The sequence below is a fragment of the Podarcis erhardii genome (assembly GCF_964252035.2).
Source record: "Podarcis erhardii genome assembly, chromosome: 16".
NCBI classification, from domain to species: domain Eukaryota; kingdom Metazoa; phylum Chordata; class Lepidosauria; order Squamata; family Lacertidae; genus Podarcis; species Podarcis erhardii.
The window spans coordinates 28,340,377-28,355,401 of NC_138514.1; the positions used below are offsets into that span (position 1 = coordinate 28,340,377).

The 15,025-nt window shown below is 44.3% G+C and overlaps 1 protein-coding gene across 7 annotated transcripts in view; it reads left to right on the forward strand.

The window, feature by feature from the left end:
• CUX1 (cut like homeobox 1) overlaps positions 1 to 15,025 on the forward strand; it is a 264,972-nt gene that overhangs the window by 154,767 nt on the left and 95,180 nt on the right. For 6 of the 7 annotated variants that reach the window (XM_081843440.1, XM_081843443.1, XM_081843442.1 and 3 more), the window contains exons 9-15: positions 2,119 to 2,167; positions 3,393 to 3,497; positions 4,537 to 4,725; positions 6,669 to 6,727; positions 8,534 to 8,582; positions 11,630 to 11,729; positions 12,928 to 13,599. In XM_081843440.1, the coding sequence (XP_081699566.1) occupies positions 2,119 to 2,167; positions 3,393 to 3,497; positions 4,537 to 4,725; positions 6,669 to 6,727; positions 8,534 to 8,582; positions 11,630 to 11,729; positions 12,928 to 13,599 (1,223 nt within the window). The remainder of the gene's footprint in view (positions 1 to 2,118; positions 2,168 to 3,392; positions 3,498 to 4,536; positions 4,726 to 6,668; positions 6,728 to 8,533; positions 8,583 to 11,629; positions 11,730 to 12,927; positions 13,600 to 15,025) is intronic. The other variant, XM_081843446.1, reaches the window with a different exon arrangement.

Genomic DNA, 15,025 nt, shown 5'->3' on the forward strand with positions numbered 1-15,025 from the left:
TGCAATAAAAAGAAGAAAACAGCAACGGGGAAAATTTTACTTTTTTCCCCTTGCCAAAAAACGTTACCCTGTCCAGCTAATAAAACAGAAACGTTTGCCTCCCCAGTAAATTTCAAATATATATTCTCTGTGGGTTTTTGGTCCTCCCGCATGTGAAAAAGGAAGGTACAACAAGCCTTTCACGCCTAGGAAGTGCCACAAGCAGAACTGGCAGGTGACCAACATGTTGCATATGTTAAGTGAACTCTTTGTATGTAGGCTGGCAGTAAGTTCTGGACAGAGAAGATTCTGCCTAATAGAACTCCCTGGCTCAAGGTGTGTGATGTTTGGTACTTTAGATTATGTTAGAATAGGATTAAGAAGATCTCTGCAGATTGGACCAAAATTCTATCTAGTCCAGCATCTTCTTTCCACCAGCACCTAAGCTTATGCCTTCAAGATGCCCATAAGCTGAAGGCAATAGCCCACTGCTGCTATTGTTCCCTAGAAAATGGTACCCCGACTCATGTTGTTGTTGTTGATGATGATGGCCTCTAAACATGGAGAGACCATTTCACCATCATGACTAATAGCTATTGATAGACCTATATTCTTCCCCGTGTATTTATCACTAAATTGTCTTGTGTAGCATCTCAGCCCATGACCATTACTACATCACAATGAATTCTGCATTACACACATTCGTAACTGGCAGTCAATGGTTACAAGACAAGATCCCTAAATGGAACATCCGTGTTCAGAGCCAGCGTACCTCAATACTTGGCTGCTGGGAGCAAATAGTAATGGATGGCAATTACCTTTATTCACTTTTGTGGAATTGGGAATTCTGGGCTAGTTCTGTCTGGGTAGTCTTTTGTAAAGTTCTTCTGGAAGTGCGTGTTAGCAGAAGACTTCAGTAGTGCTTTTGCTTTGTTCAGTACTGGAAATGAAACAAGGTCCAGAGATGGTTCAGATGGTTGCTTTTCTGTAGGCTCAGCGGTTCAGCACCGTTTGAAAAGCTGTTACCATGCACCAATAAATTAGAGGTTTGTTGTTGGTTTAAATGCTTTAATTAAAATATTTATCACCTGCCTGAGTTCTTGAGATAGAAGCTGCAAGCCCAACAGAAAGTTTATAGCGTGAAAAGTCATTCCTCCCCTCAATTCCTCATCGAATTTCTGAGCAACTTTAAATAGGATTACGATGTCTTTGCAGTGCAGTTTACTCTAGGACCTACCATTTCAAAAGTGCTGTAGAATTAGCAGAGATATACATTTCCATGAACTATGTAGCCACAGAGAAACCCTTCCCACCACCATGAAGAAATGTGAAATTTTGAATGCGTGTGTGTACACACAACCTGTACAACCATTTATATATTTGATTGACTATGGCTGTCTATACCAAATTTGGGAATATTAAGTCAGTCACATAGAAGAGATGGAATCAAGAAGATATTTATGCTGTTACGGACACCAGACATTTATGGAGTCACATTAAGAGTATATTAAGGGTGTTGCACATAATTGGCTTTGTCTTTTTGATATAGCCTCCTTGCCCACTTTTGGGGGCAGGGGGATAACATAACCAGCCATGCCACAGTATATAAATTAGCACATAATCAAGAGTCACTCTTGCAGTTTTGAAGAGGCGACAAGAATACATTCTCCCCCATAGACTCACATTTGAAAGAGTAGTTTCTGAATGGGAGTTCCCAGTGTACTGTTTTATGTTCAAGTCTGTTTGGCCCATCTGATCACATGCTAGCAACTTGAAAACCCTTCCTTACCATTCATGGTGTTACCATGCTACAAGGAACCATCATGTCAAAATTCATGTTCTACATTGAGACGGGGTTTATTAAGGGTCTGAAACTGGAGAAAGTCTTATCTGTTAATATTCCATTGAAAACTGTGATGAGTTAGGATGATCAGGGGTATGGAGTGACTACCCTAAAAATCAGTTTGAAATCAGTGTGTTTGTACTTAACCCTGCTGTGTTACAAATATATTGCAGAGATGTAGCATACTGGGGGGGGGGGAGAGAAAAATCAAACACTGGAGTGCAAAGCTACCCACAGCTGACCATTAATTTGACTTGATCATTGATTAATGTATCCTATTTCTTGTTTTCTTCCAGGTCTGATGAAATTGAGATTATCATGACAGACCTTGAAAGGGCAAATCAGGTAAGGTTTTTTTTTAAGCCAGTATTGTCGGCTGGATTGTAAAGACAGCCTTGAAGTGTCATGATGCTTATCAGAGTTGTAGCACTGTAACTCCCATCAGCCTCAGCCTGCATGACCAAGGGCTAGGGATGATGGGAATTGTAGTCCTACCCATTCCACTTTACTATTTTGTCTGATTCAAAGCCTAGCAAGCAGAGTTTCACTTGCCTTGCACACATTCTGGTGAACATTCTGTTGTCTTAGCCAAACCTATGACACAACACTAATGTGAGGATGAAATGTGCCGCTGTGGTTTCCTTGGAGGAAAAGGAGAAATGTATTTGGCAGTAGTTCCTTAGGAGGAGGGGCAGGATAAAAATATAACATGGGATTTAATTTTGTATGTGTGTGTTTGTTCTTAATAACTATTGTTTCATTGTTCGTATTGTATTTTAATTGTAGCATCTGTTTTATGAGCTGCCTATTGTACATTTGTTATGGGGCACCTATATAACTACAGTTATGCTGGATGATCAATGTTTTCATTGACTAAAACAGGAATAGCCCTCCAAATCGTGTGCTACTTCTCATGTCATCCTGGCTGGGGCTGGTGCAGCTTGGACTCCAAATATCTCTAGAGCAGTGCATTGGCTTCCCCTGAATTAAACATCTTTCCCTAGCTTGCAAGCTTCACCCTGTCTGTGTGGGCAGGAGAGAGAAATAGCGATGGAGAAAAGAGGCTTGTCAAAAAAACATTGTGCTTGTTTCAGGCAAAGCAGGCCGAGGATCTCTTAATTCAGCATTTACTCGTGAGAATTATTCCCATGAGGAATCTTGCAGCACAGCCTGCTTTGGCTGGGAGTATAGAAGGCAATTGAATCAAAGGGTTCCATTTCCACTTGCATTCATCCAGCCTGGGAAATTCAGTGGGCCGCAGCATTTGTGTCAGCAGGGGATTCCTTGCTCCTAGCGTTAAATTGCTGTCATAATCGCTCAATTATTTCTTCCTTGTACTGTTTAAAATAAAAATCCATCACATTCTGAGGCTCTCCCTCCCCCCATCGTTTATTAGGTTGAGTGTTTAGGAAAATCAATTATACTCAGTCGGGCATGAATTGATGAATGTTCGTGCAATAATTGCCAGTTGTTAAATCAAATGTACATTCTCTTCTCCCCTACACCCTGTGGCCCCCCTCCCCCCAAAATATTTTTTACAAAAAATATTTACCCTTTTCATTTCTTTCAGAGAGCAGAGGTAGCTCAAAGAGAAGCCGAATCCCTGAGGGAGCAGCTCTCATCCGCTAACAAATCTCTCCAGCTAGCTACCCAGATCCAGAAAGCACCCGATGTGGTAAGAGGCAGTATATGTACACTGGGTTTTGCCCTTTTCTCAAACACCTCCAGCTCAGCTTCTTGCACTTTGCTGCCAGGCAGAGGTGAGGTTTTCAGCAGCCGCCAGAATTGTGTTTCTTGGGAATCACCTTTCTCTTGCGATGCCTTCAAGTACAGCTGCTTGTTGTGCCGGGTTTGGAGCAGGGACGTTGATGGGAGGATGGGGGGGCTTAGCAACCTTGCCTTTTTCATAGGGGAGCTGTAAGGTAGGGATTGCTCATTTGGAGCTTTGCTTTGTCTAGCCTGTAGATTTCAAAGCGGGAATAAACCAGGGACTGTGCCTGAACCAGGGACTGAAGACACTGAAGTTCTTTTAGTGCAACGTCTATCAGAATTATTTGCATTGTCGCAATGTGCTAGATGGTGTGCAAAGACGCAGCATGTTGCTTTTCTAGTCAGCTCTTCACTTTCTGTAGTTGTGAAAATTCATGCAAAAGCTGAATCTGCATGGTTGTATTTATTTATTTTTGAAAATTAAGTTCCTAGACCACGCCAACCTTAAACTTTGGGCAGATTCATACAGGTGAAGATGGTTCTTAAGGTATCTTGGTCCCATGATGTTTGGAGCTTTAAAAATCATTGCCAGCTCTTAAATCAAGCCCGGAAACAAATAGATAGCTGACAGAAATGGAAATATATTTCATTTTCCCAAGTTCTGGTCAGTGATTTTAGATCAGTAGAAGTTTTCAGACTTGTTTCAAGGGCAGCCCCATGTAGAGAACATTACAGTAATCTGACCTATTAAGTTGAAAATATTTTTGTCACCCCTTTCAACAGACATGTTTTCATACCTTTCAGAAGCAACCAAAGTTAAACCGGGGGGGGGGGGTGGATAGACTTTTCTGAGTTGCCTGTCTCTGATACCTGCCCTTTAATCTCTTGCCTCTGCCATCATTTCTGGATGAACTACAGGTGTTTTTAGGCCTGCTGTTTTGCCAGGGTGTGATTTCTCTCTATCTCTCTACCCCTTTCTCACTTCAACCCCCCTTGTCTTTTAGGAGCAGGCCATCGAGGTGCTGACAAGATCCAGCTTGGAAGTAGAACTGGCTGCAAAAGAGCGTGAAATTGCTCAGCTGGTAGAAGATGTGCAGAGACTCCAAGGCAGCCTCACCAAGCTCCGGGAAAACTCCACCAGCCAGATCTCTCAGCTGGAGCAGCAGCTGACCGCCAAGAACAGCACACTCAAAGTAAGGTCCCCCAGGGCTCTCTGCTCCATCTTTCTTTTGGGGTGGGACCAGAGGCACAGACAAGTTGCATCAGTCTAAGAGCCCTGGTGGATCAGCCCAAAGGCCTATCTCCTATTTCCCAAGGTGGCCAATCAGATGCCTGTGGGAAGACAGTAGCCATCTCCTACTTCTGGTTCACAGAGACATGGCACCTCTGATCCCATAGGTAGTATGTGGGCATCATGACTAGTGGTCAATGTATGCCTGTGGTGCTGTTGTAAGGGGCATTCTTTTCCCCTGGTGCTGTGTTACCAAGCTCCTTCCGGCCCTGCAATGTGTTTGTTTTTAACTTTTAACATCCTCCAACACAAATGACAATTTCTCAGTGGACTTGCCACAGTGATTCCTACTTACTCATGTCTGGCTGAAGCAAGAGAAAACAACATTTGGCATAAGAAGGAGCAAGCCTTTATTTCTATTACGTTTATATTCCTCCTCTCCTCCAGTGAGCTCAAGGCAGCACACACAGTTCTTGGTTCTCCCTCTTCCCATTATATCCTCACAACAACCCCATTGACATAGGATAGGTTGAGAGATAACAAGTGGCCAAAGTCACCCAGGAGGCTTCATGGCTTAGTAGGGATTTGAATCTTGGTGTCCCCCAGTCCTTGTCCACAACTGTTAAGCACTTCACCGCACCAGTTCATATGGATTCCATTCTCTCCCCTGTCCAGGAATTTGGGTGCTGCCCACAGGTTCGTATTCTGAGCATCACTGCTTTGCTCAGCAAACAAGTGTTGCCAGCTCTCAGGGTGCTCACTCTGGCCTCCTTGTCTCACCATCGCTGATTGGGAAGCAAAGCAAAAGTTATGGGTGGTGGTGTGCATTACGAAGCCCGTCTTTATGATTTGAAACTGGCCCTGTTATGATAATTGTGGTTGTTGCTTCTGAAAATGTCTGCAAACACAACACATGCTGCACCCCTGAGCTCTGGGTCCTGCCAGAGAGAACTGCCTTACAATAATCAAACCACTGATCTTTCTCACCCAGTGTTGTCAACCCTGTCTGGTAGTGGCACAGGATGGCAGAGGAGGGAGGGAGAAACTGAGCCTTTCCTGTCTGTGTATCTTTGGTTGTGCACTGTTAACGTGGCTGTCCTGGTTCAGTAGCAAGAATCAAAACCGGTACATTTATCTTGGGGGAAAGGGTTAAGAAGAAAGGGATGCAGCTTTCTGTTTTGAATGCAGGCCATCTGAAAATATTATATAATCATTTAATAAAGGCCTTAAGGGTAGGACCTGGAAGAGGAACCGTTTTTGCTTCTTGGCTGCTTTTTCTTGTTCATTCTTTGTACCCAGTGAGTAGGTTAATAAACTTAGATTGGCTTCTTGATAAGATGCCTTTTCCTGAGCTACTGCATGGGAGTCTCCCCCCCCCCCACCAACTCCACTCCTGTTAGTGCATCATTTTGCAAGCTCCCAGAGGGTGTATTTTTAGACCTTGCGTGACATTAGAAACATGCCTTTTATTTTGTCTGAAAATGAACCAAGTCGATAGTTGGAGCCAGATATTAGTTCCTCCAGATTGTCTCACAGCTTGAACCTTTTGTTCTGCTTTGCATTTTGCTGGGTTCTTCCAGACAATTGCTATGCTAATTTCTTCCCACAACTGTTGCAATGAGATGGGGGGCACTTGGCGCCTAAATGGCCTGATCACATCAGACTGTAGGTATCTCCTCTTTCTGCCTTGGTGGGCATCATTTTTGCTGGCTCATTCCTCTCATAGGGATAACACATCCCACAGGTGATGACAGGCAGGGTCCCAGACAGTCTTCTGCCTCCTCTCCAGAGAATGGGGCCATCCCACCCACCAATCTGATCCTGTCTGTCGTTTTTGTTGGGTCTGACTTGTCAGGTTGAAGAATTTTAATCTAATCAAAATAATGCTGCACTTTTTCTTTTAAGCAACTGGAAGAAAAATTGAAGGTGCAAGCTGACTATGACGAGGTTAAGAAAGAATTGAAGTAAGTATATATATAGTTGAAATCAGCAATACGTTTTTTTCTGGGTGGAAAAAATACAATGATTTCAAACTAAGAACCAACTCGCTAAAACTGAGAGAAGAATACATCTCATGCATGTTGGTTGTGGACATGTTTGTGGCTTCAAACATGTTGCTTCACTACCACCCAAAAAATCTAGGAGCTGTGAGTGCCCTGAACTTTGTCCAAGGTCTTTAATTCCTTTGTGGATTAATGGTTTTCATAAGATAAATCCTATTGAATCAGACCAAAGATATAGTTAGTTCAGCATCCTGTTTACTGCAATTCATGCACAGAAATTTAAATAAATGCAGCTTTCCCCACACCTTTATCTCTTTTCCGGAAATCATTTACCTCCTCAAAAACTTGTAAGTCAAGTGAGCCTCCTTGATGCTTATCCACCAACCCAAGAACATGTCCCAAGGCTAGGGATGAACAGATCAGTCTCTTTCCAGTCCAGTCCACTGTCCCATTTCCTCATCATTCTGTGATTGTTTTTTAAAGGCTTACAGATATTCACATTTTAAAAGTATTTTTGGTCACAAAATATGCATATTACTGTCTTTCTTGAAATGACTCTGGAGCACTTAAAGTGCCAAAACCAAAGAATAACTACCTTCCAATTGTGTGTTAGTTTGGGAAGTTTGCTTACGCACTGCAGAGACTACCACGTGTCCCAGAGGGGTGTCTAGTTTGTACTGGAAACGTCTAGTGTTACCGCTCCAGCCCTCTGGAATTAGTAACCAGCTGAAATTAAGCAGGTGCCCAGTGCCTTCTGAAGGCATTTTTGTGTAAGAACTCTTTCCCTGGGGTGTGACCCATTCATTTACAGATTGTTATTTATAGCTGTAGAAATTGTTTTGTTGTTTTTAGGGTTTGTAAGAATGCTTTTATTGTTTGTCGGACTTATATTTTATCTCATTTTTGCCTTCTTGTACAACGTTTCAAAGGCTTCGGGCAGTGAATCAGTTCATAAATTTGTAAAATAATAATAATGATAAATATGCAAACTAAATGGAGAGTTTTTTTCTGCAGTGGGCAGTTTTGAAAACCATTGGCCTAACTGCACAGTTTTGACTTTCCCAGCAGCCTTGACAGGCCAACACACCAGGCTGGCCAATTGAATGGTTTGCTTTTGTTGAGTCACTTATTGAGGACTTGGAGAGTAAAATACAAAGGGAATGTCTTTGTGATTTCCAGGCGCTTCATAGAGCTTAAGAAATACCAAGCAATTCTTGGGTTCTATCACTGTGGAATGCTTGATTATTAAAATGCAAAACAGAGTCTCCTCTGTTTTTTAAGCCTGTGTTGGGTCATGCAAATAATTTGTGCTCGTTTTCCTTGATATGTGAGCTGATAAATTTTGCATGTTTTCATTTTTCGCATTTCATGGGCATTATTATGACCATGATGACGATTCCCTGTTTTTGCTGCTTTGTTATAAGCCTCCCCCCATTTCCCTTCAAGCGTCACACACACATTTATATTGTTTCTGACAGTTTAAAATGTTATATCCTTATTAACCTTTAAATTTATGCTTGAAACGGGCCTGGTGGGACTGCGTTGTGCAGTGATTTAGAGGGCATTTGAGAAAATGTTCTTCTCTGATAACTAGTGTGAATAGTTATTCTATATTCATTATCAGATTATATTACTCCCAAGAAAAGTTGTTAAAGTTATCACTTAGGGTGTTCCTGGAGAGCTGAAAATTACAATGTTAATGCTTATTAGAGGAGCTGTTATGAAAGGACAGAAGAGAAAATAACTCTTTATTCTACCACTTTGCAGCATCTTGAAGTCCATGGAGTTTGCACCCTCTGATGGCTCCAGCACACAGGTAACAGGACTGCTTTTGGATTTCTGGGCAAGCAGAGCTGAGGGTGGGGAGGTCACTTCTGAATGCCAACGTGGTTTGAGAAACGTTGTGTCTGACACACTAAGAGTCCATGGGGCTTTTTTGGGTAAAGAACTTTGACGTGGAAGATCTGGGTTCAAACCTTGCTTAGTCAGGGAATTAACTGTGTGTGGTCTTGAGCATGCCTGCCAGTTTGCATTTCCAGCACTTAAACCCTCTAACTTTCAAGTTGATGGTGAGAAAAAATGAAATAACAGAACGAGCTAAAGAGAGCCAGCATTGCAAGCATGTGACACCAGCTCTTTTGTCTTTCAGAGGACAAGTTATACCTTTTTATCTTAGACCAGGGGTTTTAATGAGTGGTTCATGGCTGCTGTTCTTGTTTCACTTGTTCTTTTAACTGCCTCCTCTGTTTTATTAATCTGCTGTGCTTGTTATGGTGGCTGCTTTAATTATTCCATTGCTTGCTTTTTAAAATTATTTTTATTTCTATTGTAAACCACTTTTGATGTGATGATAGAGGTGATGAGCCGCTGCCTTATGAAGGAATTATAGTAATTCCTGAGTAAAAGGTCTGTGCGTATTGCTATATTTTAAAGTGAGCTGCAGATAGTGACAGATGATGAAGGTGTTCAATAATACAAACATTTAATAGTTCAGAAGGGAGAAAATGAACAGATATGATTTTATTCAGGGTGGAAAATGGGGACCATGACGTAGAGTTGAAAAATCTGGAAGCAAAGTGTCAATAGTCAGTTGTCAGGAAACTGCCATCAGAGCCAGAGGTGGAGGGAAGGCTCCAGAGCGATGCCGGAGAGGGTCCCAGCAGGGAGAGAGGCAGCCCAGCTGCTGGGGAAGGAAATCAACGTAACACCAGGAGAGAAGGGGGGCAGATGGGGGAATCGGAGAAAAGGCTCCAGGACTCTTCAACGGAGACTAGTGGGGAGAGCACGGGTCCTCCGCTGCCCACTCCCTCCCTGCGCAGAAGACTTCCGCGCAGGGAGAGTAGGAGGAGACTTGGCATCAAAGAACTTTTTTGCTGGAAGAAGTTTAAGAAACGCCCACTGACAGATTCTGCCAGCGACTGAGACAGCCACGAAGTGAAGGGCTGCCCAGACAGAAAGGGTTCAACCAGGCAACCAAGCCAAGAGTGGCGGCAACTTACGCATGAGCAACCCCCTAGAACCATTACATCAGTCAACAAAATCTACCAGGGCTGCAAGATGCACACATGCAATTCTCTTCTGTCTCCACAAGTGTGTGAAAATGCAGCTATCATATCCACTATGTGGGGATATAAACCCAGATCTGCCTGGTCTATGGCCAACACATTCCTCACTACACCATACTGATTCTTGAAGTGCCTATTGAAGTGGTAACTCAAATCCTAAATTTGCCAGATCCAAATGGAATACATACATTGCTCTTATGTGATATTGAAGCCTTTTCTTCCCTTCCCAGCAGAAGGAAGGAGAGCTGTCTGAGTAGGAGTGGGTAGCCCAGTCTTGCTCTAAATTATTTGCTGTTGAGTTTTTTTCCAGCAATTTTGGCTAAATCCCAAGGGGGTTCCAAAATGGCTGCTTGAGGAACTGCCTGTTCAAGTCCAAGCCTCTCCATCACTGGCTGCGGGGGCTAAGCAGCCTTTTCCTGTGTCTTCTGACAAGCCTTTCACTGCCTCTTTCCCATATGCCCTTGATGCAGTTTGGAAGGCTGAATGGGCCCACAATAATTAACCCAGAAATGTTCCCGCTTTGGCACAAAAGCCTTATGTCCTTGCAAAACCCATTATGGGTCAACTGCATTTACCTGCAGTGGATCCACTTGTGACTCCCAGAAGCTGATGACTGACCACCGTTGGGGGGGGGGTTACTGTGGCCCTGCCAGCGAGAAAAACAAAGCCAGACAAACCATCAAATCCACTCAAAATGGTGCTCCTGCTTGATCACGGTTCTTTGCAGGATGCGCCGAAGCGCCTCAAAAATACCCTCCCACACAGGAAGAGAGGACCCCAAATTCACTGACCCTCCTTCGATGCCAACCCCAACTGCCCCAAAAGGGAACCACACTGGGAATCACAGAAGGAGGGGGGTGCAGTGGGCAGGGGAAAGACCAAACATGTGCCCACAGCTCAGCTAATAAGCAACGGAACAAGAGAGGAGACAAAGAACAAGCCAATGTCACACAGCAGGAGCACAAGGAACGGGGGGGACGGGGGACAGAAGAGGCTTAAAGGAAGCAAGCCTGAGAGCTCAGCTTTCGCTGTCTACAGGCATAGTTGGTTTGGATCCTTCCCCCTGGACAGGAGGCATTGGCCTGGAAGGGGCCCCACCTGAACCTCCAGTTAGGAGGTGTCATCACATAGGAAGAATGTTTTCCATCTGGATCTTCAAAGAGAAATTCACAATAAGACAATTTTCCCGTTTTCAGACCTCCTTGAAATGCGCAATTGAACTACATTGAACAAAGAAACCTTTGGGTAGTGGGGGGTGGGGGTGGGAGGGAAGCATCCAAAGCCTGTGGTGTCGTCACATATTAATCTTGTAGGATCAAAGGTTACAAATTGGATTCTGGCATCTTTAGTGCAAAGTTGAAGCCGCTTCCCTGTGTGCCAGGCGTTTTATTATTTCCAGTGGGTTTCGATGATTGAGAGTTGCGTGTGGGGAAAGGGGAAGGGTCGGTGTTTGTGACTGATTTAATTTGTCCATTTTCTCCATAGCGCCGAGACGCAGTGTTTCAGGGAAGATACGCCGCGATAGTGCTGCGTCTGAAGGCAAACAGGTGTAAAAAAAAAAGAAAGGAAAATGATTAATGGAGCACTTAAAAATACATCTCTGGAGCTGATAAGCAGCCTGCACCAGAACACCAAGCAGTTTCGCGACCATAGACTAGGGAGTCATAGCAGATGTGCCAAAATGCAGATGACTAATTCTAGGTTGCTGGCCGAGCCACATCAGCGCCCTCGTGAACTCCACCCTGAGGTGCAATTCTCAGGCTCTCTGGCGCCTAACCCTTCTTCCGTCTCTCCATAGGATGCTGCATCCAAACCGCTGGAAGTCCTGCTGCTGGAAAAGAACCGCCTGCTACAATCGGAGAACGCCACGCTCCGTATCACAAACAGTGACCTGAGCGGTAAGTGGATTGGCGGGGGCGGAGGGTGGTGGTGGGGAAACAAATGTGTTTCTCAGGCTGCGAGTCTTTGTTTGCTGATTCGAGGGTGAGGATGGGGAAGGAGGCCTGAGCCCAAGCCTTGTGCTGCATGACAGAAAGAGTAATGGAGAGCAAGAACTTTGAATTGTGTTTCATCTCCCCGCCGCCGCCTCCCTGCACCCTTTATACTGTAGATAATAGAATAAGACTTCGAGACCTCAGAGACGGTCCAAAGGGTTAGGAAGGAGAAATGTTTCCGAATGTTGTGAGGAGCAGCGTCGGAGTCTGTCTTCCATTTCGGTCACAAACCTGACATTGGTGCTAATTTCCCCCACCCTTCCCCAAACATAAATCAAAGTGGATTCCAAAAGTGAGCCTGTCTCATATACTTAGCTAGCATGTCAGTTTGAATCCCTGTTCTTTTATTTCCAGAGGTGGTGCATTTCCTTTTCTTGTTTGCTTTTCTCAGAGGCAGGGGATGTTGTGCATGCCTATATATATATATATATATATATATATATATATATATATATATGGGTGGGCTCAGTGGACTTGTGGAATTTCCAGGTGCTTCTTTAGTTTGGGTTTTCGCAGCTGGCGACAACTGTATAAATTGGGCACCCAGGTGGTTGTTGCATTTTCCCAGTAGCGTCTCAACTATTCTTTGGCATTATTCGAGCAATGATTTCTCCAATCCGAGTTTCATCTGGCATTTATAAATGTTTGCTGCATTTGGGTTCAACAAAGGTCTGTTTTGGGGACAAGACAACTTGAATAGGAGAGGGCATACTAAGGGGAATATATTTTTTTTCCTGTGTCAATGAAATTACTATTATTTTTTAAAAAATTGTATAACTGCACTTCATGTCATTGTTCAAATGTTAATGTGTGAAAGGGGGATTCTCCAGGCTGCAACATACAAGAAAGGTGCAAACATGAAATGCATGTTGTTTGTCTTGGGGGCCTTGTTTGGCTTATTAAAATTTAAAGAAACAAAAAACAAACAAAAAACAAAAACCCAAACCACCTTCTTCATTGGCCCTTATTTAAAAAAAAATTAAAAAGCAAAACACAACCTGCACTTTTTTCCCTTTTGTGGGGCAAACTCTGCATTTTGGTCTTGGTTTTTCCCCCTCCTTTTTGATCCCCCATAATGCATTATGTTTGACCTTCCTTGTAGGGTCAGCCAGGAGAAAAGGGAAAGACCAGCCTGAGAGTCAGCGTCCTGCAACCTTGCCGGCCTCCCCTCCTCCTCAGTTGCCCCGCAATGCAGGGGAGCAGGCTTCCAATACTAATGGTACACATCAGTTCTCACCAACGGGTTTAAGTCAAGACTTTTTCAGCTCATCCTTGGCAAGCTCCGGCTTACCCCTGGCTTCTACAGGAAAATTTGCACTAAACTCTCTCCTCCAGCGCCAGCTTATGCAGTCCTTCTACTCCAAGGCAATGCAGGAAGCAGGAAGCACAAGCATGATTTTTTCAGCAGGTCCCTACAGCACAAACTCCATATCTTCCCAAAGCCCCTTGCAACAAAGCCCGGATGTCAACGGCATGGCCCCGTCCCCCAGCCAGTCCGAAAGCACTGGCAGCGCCTCGGAAGGCGAGGAGATTGACACGGCCGAAATTGCACGTCAGGTCAAAGAGCAGTTGATCAAGCACAATATTGGACAGCGGATCTTTGGACACTATGTCTTGGGGCTCTCGCAAGGCTCCGTCAGCGAGATCCTGGCTCGGCCCAAGCCTTGGAACAAGCTCACGGTGAGAGGCAAGGAACCATTCCACAAGATGAAGCAGTTCCTGTCAGACGAGCAGAACATCTTGGCGTTGCGCAGCATCCAGGGAAGGCAAAGAGGTGAGTGAGGCATTGGCCACTGGCTTTCCTTTCCATGTCTGTTCTTGGTAGATGGGAGGCCCTGTCAACAGGACTTCCTTCATCTGGTGGTTGAAGAGGTCCATTCAGCTTTCACCTCTTAAGCCAATTATTCTTTGAATGAACAGTGTCAGAGAAGTGGCAGAGTGGAAGTTGGGACAGTATGATCCAGTGGTTATGTTTGCCTGTGCTGGCCCCATACAATAAATGGTTCCCATTGCCATCTGTTTCCATGGGCCAACGCAGGAGAGCATCCCCATGAATTGCGCCCTGTGTTTATTAGTGTGTGGGATGGTCCATTTTGATGTTTTAACTCAGGCGCCCCAACCTTTGGGCCCACTCTGATTCATTGGGTATCAATGAAATAGGTTTTTGTTTCTTTAAGTATCTTAAGTGTGCAGAACTTGGAAAACATGGTGTTCCCGGCATAGCAGAAACAGCTATCTTTTGCTGTACCATCCTTGAGTGTGTATTTATCAAAGTGGTTCATTTTCATTGTAGTGATTCCATGACTCCGCACTCATTCGATAAAACCTGAATGAATGCGAGTGAGAAGTTTTGCCGCTTTCAAAACTCTGAATTCTCGGCAGAATTTATGGTCAAGGGAAATCTGGTCCAGCCCTCTCTGCAGGTTCCCCAAGTCAGACCCACAAGTATCCACCCCACTCTCAATACAGGCCTAATTGTGCCACAGTAAACTCTTGCCCTCTGCTTCCGGACCAAGCAGATTCATAGAATGTAAAATAATTAGAATTGTGTAACACATTTTAAGATGCCAAAGCACAAAGCAAAACTGTTGGGGATGGGGAAAGGATGGCTATTGATCTTCATTAACAGAAGGGTTGATGCAAAACTCTTCAGGAGCCCAAACAATACTGAGACAGTTATTGTCATCCTGTCTCCCTCAGCTACCAGGTTCTCTGTAAACTCCACTGAAATAACGCACCTTTGCTAAATGTTCTCTTTGTGCCGCTTCTCTGCAAATGGTTGCATTTGTTGAGAGAGAGATGCCACTATTTCACGTTTCTCTTGCTCACCCTCACCCCCTTCTTTTCCTGGTAATGGCTCCCGTACTCACAGTATGTGACACAAGGTGATGACATTGGGCTGAGCATTTCCCCACCCCTCCCATCTCCGGCTGTCAACAGGAGACGTGGGGGAAATGTACCGTGTGACATCATCACTATGTGGAGAGGGGCCAGATCCTATGGTAGATCACAGGCTGCGCATGCATGAAGTCCCAGGTTCAAAATGCACCTAGCTAAAAAGACTGAGCCGCTGGGCAGCCACTGCCCACCAAAGTAGAGCTAGATGGGGCAATTGCCTGGCTCACTCAAAGGCATTGATAAGGCATTAGATCTTTTAGCTAAAGGGATCTTTGGCAGCAGGGCTGGGAAAGATCCCAGAA